Source organism: Triticum urartu, chromosome 6, assembly GCF_003073215.2.
Source record: "Triticum urartu cultivar G1812 chromosome 6, Tu2.1, whole genome shotgun sequence".
Classification (NCBI taxonomy): Eukaryota; Viridiplantae; Streptophyta; class Magnoliopsida; order Poales; family Poaceae; genus Triticum; species Triticum urartu.
Window position 1 is genome coordinate 162,796,489 of NC_053027.1, and position 19,183 is coordinate 162,815,671.

The 19,183-nt window shown below is 45.4% G+C and overlaps 1 protein-coding gene and 1 pseudogene across 1 annotated transcript; both read left to right on the plus strand.

Moving 5' to 3' along the window:
- Positions 1–1,894: 1,894 nt before the first annotated feature.
- LOC125517610 (glycosyltransferase family 92 protein Os08g0121900-like) lies at positions 1,895–6,032 on the plus strand. The gene has a single exon (XM_048682820.1). It carries the CDS (start codon positions 2,053–2,055, stop codon positions 3,793–3,795), a length of 1,743 nt encoding a protein of 580 aa, XP_048538777.1. The 5' UTR covers positions 1,895–2,052; the 3' UTR covers positions 3,796–6,032.
- Positions 6,033–10,123: 4,091 nt separating this feature from the next.
- LOC125517755 lies at positions 10,124–10,262 on the plus strand (annotated as a pseudogene).
- Positions 10,263–19,183: the final 8,921 nt, after the last annotated feature.

Here is a 19,183-nt window from a genome sequence, read left to right on the forward strand (position 1 = left end):
AATGTTTTACAGTATTGCATGAAGGAAAGCCAAGAGTATCTGAGAGACTTCCCGACAGAAGAAGTGGAGATTGGTCCACAGGAAATAGAAGGATTGATCGGAATGAAGAAGTCCAAGAAGAGAAAGAGAATGAATCTCCCAAACAACCCAGATTTCACAAAGAAGGATAAGAGCCATATTACCTGTTTTGAGTGCAAGAATACAGGACATTATGCCAGTAATTGCCCAGAAAAGAAGCAAATAACCCAAGGAGGTAGCAGGAAGCCCCTGGATTTGTCCGACTTCATTTGTTTACGCTGCAAGGAAGCATGCCATTTTGGTGGAGAATGTTCAGAACCGAGGAAAGGTTGAAGCCGGACATGTGGTAACTTCTATATTCTGTTCACATAATAGACCAGAAATAGTACTAACGGTAAAAACATAAGCATCTAGCACATCTAAGTGCAGAAGTTTTGTTCTCGTTTTTTCTCTGTGTGATCTTACCTTACCATTACTTATGGTGGCGCAGGGTCGGAGCGAGGTAGGGGAGATTTTGTTTTGGGGGGCTTGCGATGTAAAAATTGCCATTTTCTGCCAACGTTCTTTGCAACCGCTTTCATATTTTTGAACAATCAAGAGGAGGGGGATGTGCGGTGGATATATTCCTAAAAGGTACGAAACACGACAAGCCTTCACAAGGGTGCGCTAGACCGCTAGGAGAGGTATTGATGCCGAGACAAGGCGGCGGCCTTTCCAAGCGGGATCTTTGAGTCTTAAGGACCAAGAGTGAAGTGAGGCCAACGAGTTGGTCTTCGTTGAGGAAGACACAAGTGTTCCTCGAATCCCAAATTTTACATAGAATGGAGAGACCGCCAAATGTCATTGACGAGGCCAACAGGAGAGCGGGTGGACGTCCCAGATGAGGTCCGTGTGGCGGGCTTCAAAAGGCCCAACTCTTGCCAAACACGAGTATCATGTGGGCATTGGATGAACATGTATAGCACATCCTCGCAGCTGGGGCATGAGCTACCCGGAGGTGATTTTCCGGTGGAAGAGATTGCTTTCAAACACCCGAAAATTTGAGCACAGGGAGAGGCATTGACACCGAGACAAGGTGGTGAAGACCTTGGATATTTGAATCTAATAAAGGACCAAAGGGTGAAGTCTTTTTTCCTAACAGTGAGGCCACCTGATTGGACATCATTTCGAAAGAGATGGGTGTTCTTCGAGTCCATCTGAGGACCAACCTGACCAGTGTGGGTCAACCTCCAAACACCATAGCCCATGACCTCGACGACATTCGGGGATCCCCTGCCCTGCTGGCTCCTAGATGAAGGCAAGAGCCCGTCTGACCGCGAATGGAGCCTAGAGAAACTTATTCAGACGCCACGCTGTTGCAACAGTGTCGGCAGGAACTCTCTCAATTCTAACGCTACTGAGAACCCATCCGAAGCGCAGATCCGAGGTTACACCTCCGTCCCGCCATCGGAGAGGCCGGCGGAGGGAGATGGAACCAGCGACAGCGCCGATGGCACACAAAGGGACCCGCTCGCCTGGCTAACCCTAACCGCTCGTCCACCGTGATGAGGTTCTTGGAGTTAGAAGGTAGTCCTACGTAGTAATAGAGAAGGCAACACGTTTTTGATATATTGGTTAAAAAACACGTTTTTGATATACTAGCTTACCACTCATGCCAAAAAAGGAGAACAAAAAAAGAAGACAGCACGTTTCGCATCGTAAAAAATAGCCTGCCGACGCGGGAAGTGGAACCGACCGAGCGGCCCGCCAGCCTGACTCGGGAAAAAAAAACCAGTCCGTGTTCGGGTCGGGTCGAAAACCCTAAACGCCAGACTGACTCGAAAAAAAAACCAATCCGTGTTCGGGTCGGGTCGAAAACCCTAAACCCAGATCGATCGATCGAGAGTTCGAGACCGTCTTCTCGGTCGCAAGCCAGCAATCGAAGCTCTGCTCCCTGCCCCCGCGAAATCTCAATCTTTCGCCGTCGAGCTCCCGCCAAATCACGCTCCTGCTCCCGCGAAATCGAGCTCCCGCCCTGCTCCCGCCGAATCCAATATGCCGCGACACCGCCGCTGCAGCCGGCTGCGCCGCATCGTCGGCGGCGTCTCAGTCGGAGCTCTCCTGCTGTTAGCCGGAAGCGGAGGCCACAACGCCTACTCGGGCCGCCCGGTCTTCTCGCTGCCCCTCGGCCTCGGCGCCCCCTTCCCGCTCGTCGCCGACAGTCCGGCGCCCCCGCCCTTCCCGTTCGCTGCCGACTTTTCTCCGTCGCCGTCCCCGCAATCCCAACACTCGCCCTTCCGCCTCAGCGATGACAGCCTCGCGCGGCGCCTTCTGCCCCTCCGCCTCCGCGCCAGCCAATCGCCGCCGCAGCAGGACGCGGATGCGGTCCTCCTTCCCGACCAGGAGGTCCTGATCCTGGACGACGCTGAGCCTACCGGCGACGCCATCTGCGCCTTCCAGGGCGGGGCTTCCTCCCCGGCGAGACCGCTCGGGAGGCTGCCGGCGTCCGGACTTCACGCATACGTCTGCCGCCTTCCCGACCCAGCGCAGAGCTTCCAGCAGCTCCAAGCGCCGCTCTTACTCCACTCCTCCACCTCCTCGGTCGCCGCAGCTGCTCCAGATTCCCCTTCTCCTTCTCCGGGCCGCGCATTGCTTAACTGGAGCAGCGACCCGATAGTGTTTGACTCGGCTCTTCTGGACGGAGGCGACTTGCTCGTCTTCGCTAAGGGAATCAGCCGCCGCCAAGGCCTTCAGTGCCTGTATCGCTACAGCGACGGCGCCGATACCATGCTGGCAACTACACCGGCAATCACCTCAGTACAGCAAGTTACTCGCTGCCCCTCGCCGCCGACACCTGTCAAGTCAGGAGGAAGCACCAAGGTTCTTGTCACACTAGGGGTCACCGGCGAGGATCCCATGCCCTCCGTTGCAACCTTTCGTCGACAGCAAGCTGAATCTTCTTTGGTGACTCCTCAAAAGAGTTCAATTTGCGCCTGCACAATGGGACGCAACATCTCCAAGTTTCTCAGGGAGTGGGCACTCTACCATAGTGCGATTGGGGTGGATCAGTTCTTTATCTATGATAATGGCAGCGAGGACAACTTGGCAGGCCTAGTGGCGCAGCTCATATCCTCCGGGCTCAACATCACAACCGTGCCATGGCCTTGGACCAAGGTCCAAGAAGCTGGTCTGTCTCATTGCGCGGCCACACAGCAAGCTTCGTGCCAATGGATGGCTGTCATAGATGTCGATGAATTCATCTTCTCAACAAGCTGGGCAGGATTAGAGAAGCCATCAAAATCTTTGCTAGAGCCCGTTATTTCTGTTGATGATAGCGTTGGCCAAATATACCTTGCTTGTTATGATTTTGCCCCCTCGGGCCAAACAGCACATCCACCGGAGGGGGTCTGCCAGGGCTACACTTGCCGGTTGAAGAGCCCGCAGCGGCACAAATCCTTGGTCCGTCTCGACGCCGTGGAACCATCCTTCATGAATGTGGTCCATCATTTTAAGCTCAAGCCTGCTTTCAAAAGCATCTGGACTGCGTTCGCACGTGTTAACCACTACAAATACCAAGCTTGGCCGGAGTTCAAAGTCAAGTTCAAGAGGCGTGTGTCCGCTTACGTGGCAGATTGGAAAGATCCGATCAACCTCGACTCAAAGGACCGGGCTCCTGGCTTAGGAGTTAATGACGTCGAACCAGAAGGCTGGGCCCAAAAATACTGCGAGGTTAAAGACAATATCCTTAAGCTGTTGACTGCAAGATGGTTCGGTGTCGGATTTGGGAACCCTCATTAGCTCCAGTCAGATCAGGTAACACACACGGGTAAGATCTACCACCCCTCCCCCTCTTTTACATAGTAATTTCTGTTTATTTACACTAACAAAACGTAAATCAAAACCACTAAGTTTTCCAGAATTAGAAATTATCTCTTAAATTGGATGGTATACACCTTTTAAATAGGCTTTAGGTTGATGGGGAAGCACCACAGTACGTGTGTGTTGCTCAATGATGAACATACTCCCTCTAGTCTAGTTCTGAAAAAGCCCCCAAAATGCAACTTTTACTTCTTATTTTCGTTAACTATAAAACTCTTCAAAATTATACAGTACTTATTTAAAATACTTTATGAGAGATAACCTTTATTTTAACTATACATTATTACTGTAAAGCTCTTCAAGACAATATTGTTTTGAAAATACTTTATGAGATAAACCTACACATTGTTTTCACATATCCAATCCAAAAATATTATGAAATATAGTGAGTCAAAGTTTGGAAAAAGTTAATTAAACCCATGCCTAAACCAACAACTTTTCCAGAACTAGAAGAGGGAGTATAATAATAACCTGAGAGCATTTTCCCTATCGATAGTTAGCAGTTTGTTTTCGCTATTCAAGCTCTTGCTGTCCTTCTTTTTCCATCTTGAACTGTTAAGAACAGATTTATGTTCAATTTGCCTTGATACTCAGCACGTGACACGGTGCTTTAATATCGGTTCTTTTGCTAAAATTGGATGACTTTTTTTCCTTGAATGATTTTGGCTTAACAGTTGGGCTTAGATCAGTTGAATTTGTAATGCTTAGCTGGAGCACGACATGAAGCCTCTTTATTTTATTTTATTTTTGGACCTGTGTGGGCTGGATTACTAATCAGTGAAAGCTTCACACAAATGATTTCAAATCTTGTTTGTTGATTGAGGTACATTTCTTAAGTATCTATTGGCTGATCCTTATGGTTGTATGGCTTCTATTCTGAAACTATTGGATTGAGATGCTGGTCTACACTTTGTTGGCTTTTCTATAAAAAATGAATCTTGGTTTATGATGCAGTTAAGCTTTGGCTTATATGGTTTTGTTCCAGTTTTGACTTGTTTTAATTAGCTGGAAACATCTTTGGAAAGTCTTTCTTGATATGGAACTCATACATCAAAATGCATCTCCAATGGAGAATGCGACATTGTCAAACTGACCTTGCAAGTTGAACATGTGAACGAGTGTATTGAAAATTACCTTGCTGCCTGGTTTCTACTGATCCGAAGAAACGGGTTCAGCATTTACCCATGGCTGAATACTGGTACAACAGTTCTTTTCATTCTTCTCTCCAAGAGACTCCTTTCGAGGCCTTATATGGATATCCACAGCCACAAATCAGTGAGTTCTCAACGGTAGGCACTACTGACAGTGAGGCACAGACAACAACTGCTGTCAACACTGAAGCACAATCTCTTAATTGCCCAGCAACTCATGAAGAAATATGCAGATCGCAAGCGAGTTGGAAGGACTCTTGCAGTAGGTGACATGGTTTACTTGAAGCTTCAGACATATCGTCTGAATGCTTTCGGCCTTCGTTCTCACATCAAGCTGCAAAGGAAGTTTTACGGACCATTTCGAGTACTGTATCATGTGGGCAATGTGGCATATCACCTGCAGCTGCAAGCGTGGGTATCCACCCAGTGTTCCACATCAGCTAGCTGAAGGAACAAATTGGACCCAATGTAGTTCCCTGTGCTGATTTACCTCTAGGTGATCCTGAACGGTGTACCAGAACTGAACCTGTTATCGTACTTCAGACCCAACAGATCCCTCGCAACAATCTACCGGTTGTCCAATGGCTTGTACAACGGGAGAATTTTCCACTGGATGATGCAACTTGGGAAGCCGTGGATTTCATGAAGCATACATTCTCAGCCTTTTTCAGGAAGACAGTCGAAGGATGGTGTCGTCAACCTTCAGCTTCTTGAAGGCAAGATCGCGCTCGCAAGGGGGCATTGTCAGACTGAACTTGCAAGGTGTTCTAGTCTTCAGTTAACTGTACCGGTTCAGATAATGAATGGCTGGGGATTGACGATGGAGAAGATCGGACGGCTTGCATTCACTCACCGTCTACCTCTAGCTTATTTACTTTTCACTGTTGCTTTTCTTACCTCTTTATTCTTTCCTTGGCAACAACGGCTGTAACAGAAAAATGTATGCGCTACACGGGATAAGCCCCGATCAATCAATAAAGCACTATATGAAGCCTTTTAGTTTTATTTTCTTTTTGGTTTGTGTGGGCTGGACCAATAATTCATGAAATCTTCACCCAAATGATTTCAAATCTTATTTGTTAACTAAGGTTCATTTCTTAAATATCTATTGGTTGATCCTTGGTTGTTTGTCTTCTGTTCTGAAACTAGTTCATTTCTCGTGATGTCGTGATTTTGGTGAGATGTTGGTCTGCACTTCCCTTTAGGAAATGAATCCTGGTTTTCTATGACTTTACTTGGAACTTATCTTTAATGACGCAGTTAAGGTTTGGCTTATATGGTTATGTTCCAGTTTCGACTTGTTTGAATTAGCTGGAAACATGTTTGAAAAATGGCTGAACATCTTCTTTTAATTAGCCTCTTAGTTTTAGCAATCATCTGCATTTCATAAAATAGCTGAACATATTCTGCGGTGATAGCAATGGTTGTATATATAAGAAAGTTCGTAAGGGGAACAAAATTTCCTAGCTAAATGCAATTCCAAATTCTGAAGTCGAAATTTTATTATCCTTTCATGAGTCATTTGACTGGTACATATCCTTCGACCATGAGAATGCAGGATTACAAACAGTCAAGCTTTATTATTGCCAGAAAGGTATTTCTATGTTGTGTTGTGTGATGCAATTAGGCACATTATGCTAATGTTTTATCCGAGGCTGTTTGTATGCAGCTTGCCAGAAAGCTATTTCTGTTCAGTTGATTCAGGTGAGGATGCTGCAAAATGAGGACGACAGTCAAGATTGGCCATGCCCCTAACGTAAGCTTTCTCTTTTGCTGGAATATAACAGGCAACAATCTTCTAAAACTCGGTTTACTCAGCAAGTAAGATAGCAAAAAATGAGTAATTAACAGGATAAACTGAAAAACCAAGCAATTACCTGGGTAATCAGTTACCAGGCGGAGCACAAGGTGGGCATGCATGGCTGCCTGTTTCGGATTTAGAACATTGGTATAGCCTATGACTTGTTGGCCTCGTATCATGCCAATTTGCCATCCATTTGTTTCTGATTTGTCGATACTCTGTACAAGTCAGAGCTTCTTGATCCTGATTTACAATCACATGATTGGTTATAATAATGTTGCTCAAGCTCAACAAGTTTTGATCTTTCTGCACTCCTTCCTCCTTTGGGGGTTAATAGTAGCAGAAGACCTTGCTGCTGCAGCATTGCTCGAGTTCTTAGATTCTTTCTTGCTGCTGTTTGCTGAAAACTGTTCCTTGCTTGAGTTCTCACCCGAGGATGCCCTCTTTCTATCATCAGGTGCCCTCAACTTCGGTCCAAACGGCAGATCTCCGTTCTTGTCACGCTGTCCTGGAGCTGGGCAATACAATTTCAGAGTGCCCAAGCCGGCCACAGATGAAGCAAAAGTGAGGTACGTTCTCATACTGTATGTCATATAAATCTTGCTTCTTCCTTCTTGCTGAGTCAATTATGATCCACCACCTAAGGGGTTTGGAAACATCAACAGCAACCCTCGCACGCAGAAAGCCACCCATATGATCAAACTGTACCGAGGTAGCATTCTGGTCTATTGGTGCTACCACAACACTATCCCGTATAGCATCATTTTGGACCCGGTCCTTCCTTGTCTGGCTACACATCCATTTCAACATACACATATCCACTACACCTAACTGTTAAACATGCCGCCTTTTAGTTGGCTAACACTCAACGTCCTACAATATTGTGTGTCAAATCACCGTCCTATAGAACCTGTTTTTTAGCTATTGTGACACTCTTTTTACAGAGAACGCCAGTAGCTTGGCGCCACTTCATCCATCCGGCTTTGATTCGATGGTTCACATCTTCATCGATATCTCCATCCTTCTGCATCATTGACCTCAAATATCGAAAGGTGTCCTTCTGAGGCACCACCTGCGCATCAAGGCTAACCTCCTCCTCCTCGTGCCTAGTAGTACCAAAACTGCACCTCATTTACTCGGTTTTAATTCTACTAAGTCTAAAACCTTTCGATTCCAAGGTTTGTCTCCATAGCTCTAACTTCCTATTAACCCCGTCCGACTATCATCGACTAGCACCACATCATCCGCAAAGAGCATACACCATGGTATATTTCCTTGTATATTCCTTGTGACCTCATCCATCACCAAAGCAAAAAAGATAAGGGCTCAAAGCTGACCTTTGGTGCAGTCCTATTTTAATCGAAAATTCATCAGTGTCGCCATCACTTGTTCGAACACTTGTCACAATATTACTGTGCATATCCTTGATGAGGGTAATGTAATTTATTGGGATTTTGTGTTTCTCCAAGGTCCACCACATGAAATTCTGCGGTATCTTATCTTAGGCCTTCTCTAAGTCAATGAACACCATATGGAGGTCCTCCTTTTGCTCCTTGTACTCCATAAGTTGTCATACCAAGAAAATGGCTTACATGGTTGACCTCCAGGCATGAAACCAAACTAATTTTTGGTCATTCTTGTCATTCTTCTTAAGCAGTGCTCAATGACTCTCTCCCTCATAGCTTCATTGTATGGCTCATCAGCTTAATTCCATGATGATTAGTACAACTCTGAACATCCCCTTGTTCTTGAAGATTGGTACCAATATACTCCGTCTCCATTATTTTGGCATCTTGTTTGCCCGAAAAATGAGGTTGAAAAGCTTAGTTAGCCATATTATCGCTATGCCTCTGAGGTCTATCCACACTTCAATGGGGATACAATCAGGGCACATCGTCTTGCCTCCTTTCATACTTTTTAAAGCCTTCTGGATCTCAGAGTCCTTGATTCACTGCACAAAATGCTTGCTGGTATCATCGAAGGAGTCATCTAGTTAAATGGTAGAGCTCTCATTCTCCCCATTGAACAGCTTGTTGAAGTACTCCCGCCATCTATGCTTAGTCTCCTCGTCCTTCATCGGGAGCTGGCATGTTCCGTCTTTGATGCATTTGACTTGGTCAACATCCCTCGTCTTCCCCTCTTAGATCTTGGCCACCTTATATATGTCCCTTTCGCCTTTCTTCGTGTCTAAGCACCGGTAAAGGTCCTCATACGCCCAACCCCTTGCTTCACTCACAGCTCGCTTCGCGTCCTTCTTTGCCATCTTGTAGTTGTCTATGTTTTCTGTTGATAGAGACTCGACTAGATGACGAGTCATTCGTTGGCCCGACCTTTCATGGTACATCCAATAGCAGGTTAATTCTTTCAACTAGTGCAACTCTTTCTCCACAAAAGTTGAGAAAGTCGAAGCTGCCAAATCCCGCAGCCCGGTATCAAGTTAGATCACCGGCGTCCGACAAGAGTGAACTGTATAGGTTCCATGGGCAAATTCCAGGAGATGATGTTGTTAAACAACGTGACAGCCCTCATCGTATGCGCCAAGGGATTAACATCCGAAGCTTCTAGCGAAGGATAGACTAGGAATCTGTTATGGTTTATTTTCATGTTAAACTAGATATCTATCTCTTAGTCTATCCCTTGTTCTCCAAGTTTGTAATCCCAACAACTTGTAGGCTATTAGGGAGGTCGTGACCCTGCTTATAAACATGAAGCCGTGGCCTTGGCAAAGGCACGACGTTCCCAGCCTTTCTCACATGGTAATCAGAGCCTAACTCTTCCATTCATCTAGCCCTAGCCCTCCATTGCACTAGCTTCCGCCATGGCATCCTCCAGCTCATCCAACTCCACCCTCACCGGCCAAATTACCGAGAAGCTCACCCGCACAAACTTCATCCTCTGGTGCACACAAATCACTCCGCAGCTCAGAGGCGCGGGCGTCTATGGCTATGTTGACGGCACCACGCCGGAACCAGCCAAGACCGTCGTCACCAAGGACAAGGATGGGAAGGAGACGACCACACCAAACCCCCTTCATCCGATCTGGTTCCGGGAAGATCAGCAGGTACTTGGTTATCTTCTGAACAATCTTTCCAAGGAGGTACTCGTGCAGGTGACCTCGATCTGCCATGCACACGAGCTCTGGACAGTGCTGGCGAACATGTTTTTGTCTCAGTCACTGTCCCGCATCAACAACATCCGCGTCGCACTTGCGAACGCACAGAAGGGGAACCAGTCGGTAGCGGCCTTCTTCGCGCACATGCGCTCCCTCGCCGACGAGCTTGCTGCTGCAGGCAAGCCACTCGACGACGACGAGCTCATCTCCTACATCACGGCCGGCCTCGACATGGAGTATCAACCCCTCATCTCCGCCCTCGACGCCCGCACTCAGCCTGTCACCCTTGATGAACTGTATGCTCAGATGGGCAACTTCGATCAAAGGGTGGCACTGTTCCAGGGCACAAACTCAGGTGGTGGCGGCTTCAAGTCCTCCGCCAACGCCGCCATGCGCGGCCGAGGTGGGGGCTCACGCTACCGCGGGCCAACCCACGGCAAGGGGAACAACAACAACAACACCTGTAGCGACCGCGGTGATCGCGGTGACCGCGACGACTCTCGCGGCAATGGTGACCGGCCCTCCTACACCAACAATAGGGGCGACCGCCGTAACTCCTCCAACAAGCGTCCCGACGCCACATGTTGCCAGATCTGTGGTAAACCTGGCCACACAGCGAAAGGCTGCTGGTACAGGTATGATGATGACGGTGACTCATCCTCAGATGAGAAGGTGGCCGGGGCTGCTGATGGCTCATATGGAGTGGACACAAACTGGTATGTGGATGTAACATCCCAAAATTTTAATTTGGAATGTTATACATTAGATCATCAATGCATATCGTATTTTATTTTGCTTTTTGGTTGATCCTAGAAATTCTATGCAACTCAATGACCCACGGAGAGAGTTGGGGATTTCGTTATTTTCATATTTGAGTTTTCTCAAATTTTAAGAATAGGATCATTTGATTTTAATTATTTTATCGTCAATTATTTCTAATACAAAAATATGAGAGAGGGAATAAAATGACTTTCCCAAAATAAAGAAATATTGAGGATTTAATAATAAAATCAAATAAGATTTTTATTTCGGAGTTTTTCGGTGTTTTATTTGAATTTAGGAAAAAAGTGCGTTTTTCAAAATTTCGTTTAGGTCCCAAATAAATGTTCACCTTGTGCGGCTTGATTTTAGAAGCCCGTGAAAATTTATTTTGGAATTTTTGGAGTCCGTTTAGTATTTCTTTTTATTTTTCTTCCGAGCGGAATAATTTAAAAAAAACGAACCGACTTAACGGGCCGTGTCCGACCTGGACACCGACCCGGGAGGCCTTTATAAGCCGAGGCAGCCCACCCCAAGGGAAACCCTAGCCAGCGCCGCCGCCGCCGCCGGATTCCGCCGCCGAGGTTCGTCACGCCTCGATCTCCGTGCCGGAAAAAAAAGAGAAAAAAAATTCGGCGTTCGTCGTTTTTCTTTTTCTCGGATTAAATCCGTGATTTTTCTTATCGCGATTCCTGATCCGATTTTCGTTTTAGTATAATTTTTCACTCGTTTATCGGAATCAGGCGATTCAAGCGCCTAGGGATTCGTCTCGAAACCCTCTATCCGTTTAACCAACTTAAACAAGATTTTGCTACTGTAAAATTTGCCCTAGATCCAGATTACTAGAACGAAGTTGTTTTCTTTCGCCGTTTGATTTTCGTTGCTTCGTTCGATTTGATTCTTTTTGCCAACCGGAGTTCTTAAGTTGAACCTTCTGGTTAGATCTTTTATTTGAGTTTTACCTGTGCATTAGATGAGTACTTATTGTATGCTTGTTTGTTTGTCTGCGATAGAATACCCGGAGTGCGTCGCCTGTTACTTCGAATCGTTGGGTTTCGCGGATCATCAGCAAGGCAAGTAACACTTTGATCATACCTTTTTTACTACCCAGTTTTATTGCATTAGATCAATCCTCACACATTGCATGATTATGATCTAATTAAATTGTGGGATGGGAAGTAGTTGAGGTAGTACCTATTACCTGTTATTATCAAACCTTTGGGAGTTACTTCTACGTTTGCTTATTATGCCATGCTATGCTAGTAGACGTGGATTGGGTGAGTGATATCCATGACAGATGTGAGATTGTTAATTAATGGTTTATCTAAGGTGGCAACTTAAATACATATCTGGGTGGATTGAGGCACCTGGGTATTTCAGGACTTGCCTGTTTTCTTTTGGACCGCCACCCAGGCTCAAAGGGATCATGAGACTATTCATACTAGAAACTTCCGTGTGCAGCCACAAGCTATTATGGGCTCTAGCATAGTTGACTAAGTTGTGCGAACTCTTACAATGGTAGACTAGCAGATGTAGGGATGTAGGTAGTACGGTCTACCCGATCGTAAGGTGCTAGCGCTTCTGAAAGACTATGTCTCGGTCATCCGTCTTCTCAAACACCCTGTAGTGCGAGAAACCAAACGGAGGCGATCGAGTCTTGTGGGGAAAAGTGTGCAAACCTCTGCAGAGTGTAACAAACTAATCATGGTTAGCCATGTCCCCGGTTATGGACATCTTGAGTATCTAGTACTTGGATTTTCATGTGAATCTCAACATGTTACTCTAAATTAATTTTGTTGGGTTATGTTTAATGATGATCCTTAATTGGGATTGAGGATGCTGTCAACCATTCTCAATGTTTAACAACTACCATGATAGTTAAATAATTTATTCCTTTGAAGTAGGGAAAAATTGGCTTTATGCAAAACTGTAACCATAGAGCTTTCCATCAGCCAAATATGCATATAGTATAGCTGTTCCATTTCATTACTCTCTATGTGTTACCTTGCCAGCATATTCCATGTGCTGACCCGTTTTCGGGCTGCAACGTTAATGTTGCAGACTTTTCAGATGACGATTAAGGATTTTAGGCCGTGGTTCTGTACTCAGTGATGTCGTTGGAGTTGATGGACTCACTTATCTTCCAAGCCTTCCGTTGTTATCGTTATTAGATGGCATTAAGCCATATTTATTGTAATAAGTTCTCTTTTGAGACACTCGATGTAATAAGTGTGTGATTGCTACTCTGCTATAAATCCTCCGAGTACTGTGTGGAGTCAGCATTACTGATCCAGGGATGACACCGGAGCACAGAGATCAGACTGTTTGAGGTCTGGTCGCTACAGAGATGGTATCAGAGCACACGCTGACTGTAGGACACGACCACTAAGTTAGAGACATAGATCACTATTCACTCTCTTCTCTTCTGACCTCTCATCTTTTCTACTCTTTAGGATGGCGGATGCAAGGAACAAGTTCACACAACCATATGAAGATACACCCATTGGACGACACTTGAAGGAAGTCACTAGATACCTGAACATAGGAGTACCAAGTTTCACCGGAACCTACAACGCCACTTTACCTGAAGAAGAGCGCTAGATGATTCAAGTTCAAGTTCCAGGAAGGACGTTCATGCCAGTCACTGAGCCCATAGAGTTTTCTTTTGATGCACCAACTTGGAGTCTAGGAAAGAGCATGGCAGCTCACATCGCCATGGGACGCATTGGAGAAGTCTACCGCAAGGATCTCAAGGATACTATCTACCAGATTTGTGGGCACCGAGATGAACACTAGGAGATGATCAGCACCAGGAAGGATAGATCAATTGCAGCTTTTATCCAGGAGCTAAACCAGCACATTCGACGACAGGAGAACCAGATGTGCGCCGACATGATAGACCTGAAGAAGGCAAAGACTAGAATTAAGGAACTGGAGGAAGAACTCAAGGCTACACGTGAAGATTATGAAGAAGAAATTGAAGTATTGGTGGAGAAGAATGACGACCTAATCAAGAAGATTGGAATATTTATGGGAGGCCCTACGCCAGTAGATGAAGGCGAAGAACCCAAGGAGATTAGCCCAGAAGACTACATCATCATCGACGGCACCGACTCAGAAGCGGATAGTAGCGATGATGACTATGTTGATGAAGCTGGAGTAGATATCATGGAGTCTGCAACCGAAGAATATTTCTAGTAGATCACCTCATTAGTAGTAGTAGTCCACCATGTAAATATAGTAGTCCGAGCACTTTTGCGATTGGTAGATCGATTATATGTCCTTGTTTGATTGATTGAAGTGAATTGTTTGCTTTTGCCTCATGTGCATATGGGTAGTGTTTTCTCTTTAGACCCCCCTCTATTCTTATATCTCATCTTTTCTAAACCCTCAGATGCCTCCGAGACGTGACCCTGGATTTGCCTTTCCACTGGAGCTCACCCAGTTGATCCAGCAGCAGAACACATTGATGCAGTTGCTAGTCCAGAATCAGAACCAGGGGAACAACAACAACCCACCACCACCACCACTTGTTGACCACTTAGCCCGTTTTCTTAGGCTGAATCCGCCGGTGTTTTCCAGTAGCACCGAGCCAATAGTAGCAGATGATTGGCTCCGCAAGACAGCTAGGGAGTTGACCACAGCAGGATGCACAGATGCGGAGAAGGTGAAGTTTGCCGCACATCAGCTAGAAGGACCCGCAGCATCATGGTGGGAGAATTTCACAGCCACTTCCCCTGTAGACACTGTCATATGGGACCAGTTTCAGCAGGCTTTTCATACTGCCCATGTTTCAGCAGGAGCTATGGCCATGAAGAAGCGTGAGTTTCGGAACTTGCGCCAAGGAGGAAGGACAGTTGGCCAGTACGTGGAGGAATTTAGTAAGCTAGCACGTTATGCCCTAGATGACGTCGCTACGGATGCAGCTAAGCAGGAGAAGTTTTTGGAAGGACTGAATGATGAGTTGAGCATGCAGTTGATGGTAGCAACCTTCAACAACTACCAGGAGTTGGTAGATCGTGCTCTTATGATTGAAGGGAAGCAACAGCAAATTGAGAATCGCAAAAGGAAGTATGGACAAGGAAAGTACAATTCAGGAGCTCAGCAGAAGCCACGTTTTACCCCTAGACCGGGAGGACATTTTCAGCATACCCATGGAGGAGGTAGCTCGCACAATCACAATGGCATCAAGAATGGTAATGGCAATGGAGGAAGCAACGGCCAGAATCGCACCAACCCATCAACCCCAGCCAAGAAGGACTTAAACCAAGTCACTTGCTTTAAGTGTTCGAAGACAGGACATTATGCAAATGAATGTCCTGAATTGCAAAATGGAAATAGCAATGGAAGTTCTGGAAAGAAGCCGAACCCTTTTAACAGGGGACAGGTGAACCACGTTAGCGTGGAGGAGGTTGAAGCTCAGCCCGATGCAGTAATAGGTAAGTTTTTGGTTAAGTCATTTACTGCACTCGTTCTTTTTGATACTGGCGCATCGCATTCATACATCTCAAGGGGATTTGTGGATAAGTATAACCTACCAACCCAAGCCCTTAGGTCACCCATGTTAGTAACCTCGCCCGGAGCAGAGTATGTGGCTAGTCTATGGTGTGATCAGTTACCATTAAGGATTGGTAACTATGTTTTTCCCTCAGACCTAATAGTATTGGAATCTCAAGGATTGGATGTGATATTAGGCATGGATTGGTTATCAAAGTATGGAGGGAATATTGAATGTGCTAGTAAGTCAATTTTGCTTACCACACCAGAAGGGAGAAGGATCAAGTATGTATCCCGGCATGTGCCAAAGAGGACTCAAGTAAATTGCTTAACAGGAGTTGTGCAGGAGGAAGTACCAGTGGTAAGGGATTTCCCTGATGTATTTCCAGAGGAGTTGCCAGGCATGCCACCGGATAGAGATATTGAGTTTTTGATTGAGCTATTGCCAGGCACAGGGCCAATATCAAAGAGACCATATAGGATGCCAGCAAAGGATTTGGTGGAAATTAAGAAGCAGATTAAGGAATTACTGGATAAAGGATATATTCGCCCAAGTTCTTCGCCTTGGGGATCGCCAGTACTTCTAGTGGAGAAGAAAGATGGATCGTTAAGGATGGTTGTTGATTATCGAGGATTGAATGAAGTAACTATCAAGAACAAGTACCCACTACCAATGATCAACGATCTGTTTGATCGATTGCAAGGAGTTAAGGTATTTTCCAAGATCGATCTGCGATCAGGATACCACCAGTTGAAGATTCGAGAACAGGATATTCCAAAGACAGCTTTTACCACCAGATATGGGTTGTACGAGTATACCGTTATGTCATTTGGTCTGACTAACGCACCTGCCTATTTTATGAACATGATGAACAAAGTGTTTATGGAGTTTTTGGATAAGTTCGTCGTAGTGTTCATTGATGATATCCTGGTTTATTCGAAGAATGAAGAGGAACATAAGGAGCATTTGCGTTTGGTACTTGGAAAGCTTAGAGAACATCAATTATATGCCAAGTTCAGCAAATGTGAGTTTTGGTTGAAGGAAGTAGGATTCCTCGGACATGTTATATCTGGAGAAGGTATAGCAGTAGATCCCGCTAAAGTTGAAACTGTGACCAAGTGGGAAGCCCCAACAACAGTTGGAGAGATCCGGAGTTTTCTTGGACTCGCAGGATACTACCGGAGATTTATTGAGAATTTCTCAAAGATTGCGAAGCCTATGACTGAGTTGTTGAAGAAGGATACCAAGTTCATATGGACAGAGGAATGTGAGGCTAGTTTCCAGGAGTCGAAGAAACGCTTAGTTACCTCACCAGTATTGATCTTGCCAGACCAGACCAAGGATTATGAGGTGTATTGTGACGCTTCACGTCGAGGACTTGGAGCAGTGCTTATGCAGGAAGGGAGAGTTGTTTCATATGCCTCAAGACAACTGAAGCCTCATGAGTTGAATTATGCTACGCATGATTTGGAGTTAGCAGCCGTAGTGCATGCATTGAAGACATGGAGACATTTTCTCATTGGAAATCATTGTGAGGTGTACACGGATCATAAGAGTTTGAAGTACATTTTCACCCAGACGGAGTTAAATCTTAGACAAAGGAGATGGTTGGAGCTTATCAAGGATTATGATATGAAATTGCATTATCATCCTGGAAAGGCTAATGTAGTAGCTGACGCATTAAGCCGTAAGAGCCATGTCAACACGTTAATGATGGGAGAAATACCAAGGAGTTAGCAGAAAATCTTCGTGAACTATGTTTGGAAATAGTTCCGAGAGGTTATGTAGCAGCATTGGAGATTCAGTCAACTTTGATGGATAGAATCAGGGAAGCTCAGAAAGCTGACAAAGAGATTGCCGCTATAAAGGAGAAACTGAGCAAAGGAAAAGCTAAAGGATTTCCTGAGGATGAGCACGACACCCTATGGTTTGAAGACCGTGTTTACGTGCCCAATGACCCGGAGATCAGGAAGTTGATTTTGCAAGAGGCACACGACTCAACGTATTCAATTCACCCAGAAAATACCAAGATGTATCTGGATTTGAAGGATATTTTCTGGTGGACCTGAATGAAGAAGGATATTGCGGAGTATGTAGCAGTTTGTGATGTATGTCAGAGAGTAAAGGCAGAGCATCAGAAGCCAGCAGGATTGTTACAACCATTGCCGATACCCAAATGGAAGTGGGATAAGCTAGGCATGGATTTTATCATGGGATTGCCTAGGACTCGTTCAGGCTATGACTCGATTTGGGTTGTAGTTGATCGATTGACGAAAGTAGCTCATTTCATCCCAGTAAAGACCACTTACACCAGTGCTAAGTTGGCAAAGATATACATGACCAGGATCGTATGTCTGCATGGAGTTCCGAGGAGTATCGTATCAGATAGAGGAACCCAGTTTACCTCAAAGTTCTGGAAGCAGTTACATGAAACTTTGGGTACCAGGCTAGAATTCAGTACAGCTTTTCATCCACAGACAGATGAACAGACCGAGAGAGTCAATCAGATTTTGGAGGATATGCTGAGAGCTTGTGCGCTAGATTACGAATCTAGTAGGGACGATAATTTGCCATATGCAGAGTTCTCTTACAACAACAGTTACCAAACCAGTTTGAAGATGGCCCCTTTCGAAGCTTTGTACGGAAGGAGGTGTAGGACACCGTTGTCATGGGACGAAGTTGGAGACCGCCAGTTGTTTGGACCTGACTTGATTAAAGAGTCTGAACAGAAGGTGAAGTTGATTCGCAAAAGGCTCAAGGTAGCCCAGTCCAGATAGAAGAGTTATGCGGATTCTAAACGCAAGGAGACAGTTTACGAAGTTAGAGATAGAGCTTATCTTCGAGTATCACCGCTTCGGGGAACAAAGCGTTTTGGAGTTAAAGGGAAGTTAGCGCCACGATTTGTAGGACCATATCGAGTTTTGGAGCGTATGCGAGAAGTGGCCTACAAGTTGGAATTTCCCGAAGGATTGTCAGGAGTACATGATGTGTTCCACGTTTCCCAGTTGAAGAAGTGTCACGCGGAGATGGCTGACATACCGTTGAGAGATACAGTGCATTTGGAAACTATTCAGTTGGATAATGATTTGACCTACGAGGAGAAACCAATTAAGATCCTCGAATTTGCCGGCCGAGTTACTCGCAACGAGGTTATCAAGTTTTGCAAAGTTCAGTGGAGCCACCACACGGAGGATGAAGCCACCTGGGAGCGAGAGGAAGATTTGCTCAAAGACCACCCTCACCTATTTTCTAGCCAACCCGAATCTCGAGGGCGAGATTCATCTTAAGGGGGGTAGGTTTGTAACATCCCAAATTTTCAATTTGGAATGTTATACATTAGATCATCAATGCATATCATATTTTATTTTGCATTTTGGTTGATCCTAGAAATTCTATGCAACTCAATGACCCACGGAGAGAGTTGGGGATTTCGTTATTTTCATATTTGAGTTTTCTCAAATTTTGAGAATAGGATCATTTGATTTTAATTATTTTATCGTCAATTATTTCTAATACAAAAATATGAGAGAGGGAATAAAATGACTTTCCCAGAATAAAGAAATATTGAGGATTTAATAATAAAATCAAATAAGATTTTTATTTCGGAGTTTTTCTGTTTTTATTTGAATTTAGGAAAAAAGTGCATTTTTCAAAATTTCATTTAGGTCCCAAATAAATGTTCACCTTGTGCGGCTTGATTTTAGAAGTCCGTGAAAATTTATTTCGAAATTTTTGGAGTCCGTTTAGTATTTCTTTTTATTTTTCTTCCGAGCGGAATAATTTAAAAAAAACGAACCGACTTAACGGGCCGTGTCCGACCTGGACACCGACCCGGGAGGCCTTTATAAGCCGGGGCAGCCCACCCCGAGGGAAACCCTAGCCAGCGCCGCCGCCGCCGCCGCTGCCGCCGCCGCCGGATTCCGCCGCCGAGGTTCGTCGCGCCTCGATTTCCGTGCCGAAAAAAGAGAAAAAATCGGCGTTCGTCG

What these genes read in the sequence shown, in the direction of transcription:
- LOC125517610 (XM_048682820.1), top strand. Translation starts at nt 2,053, where the DNA reads ATGCCGCGACACCGCCGCTGCAGCCGGCTGCGCCGCATCGTCGGCGGC.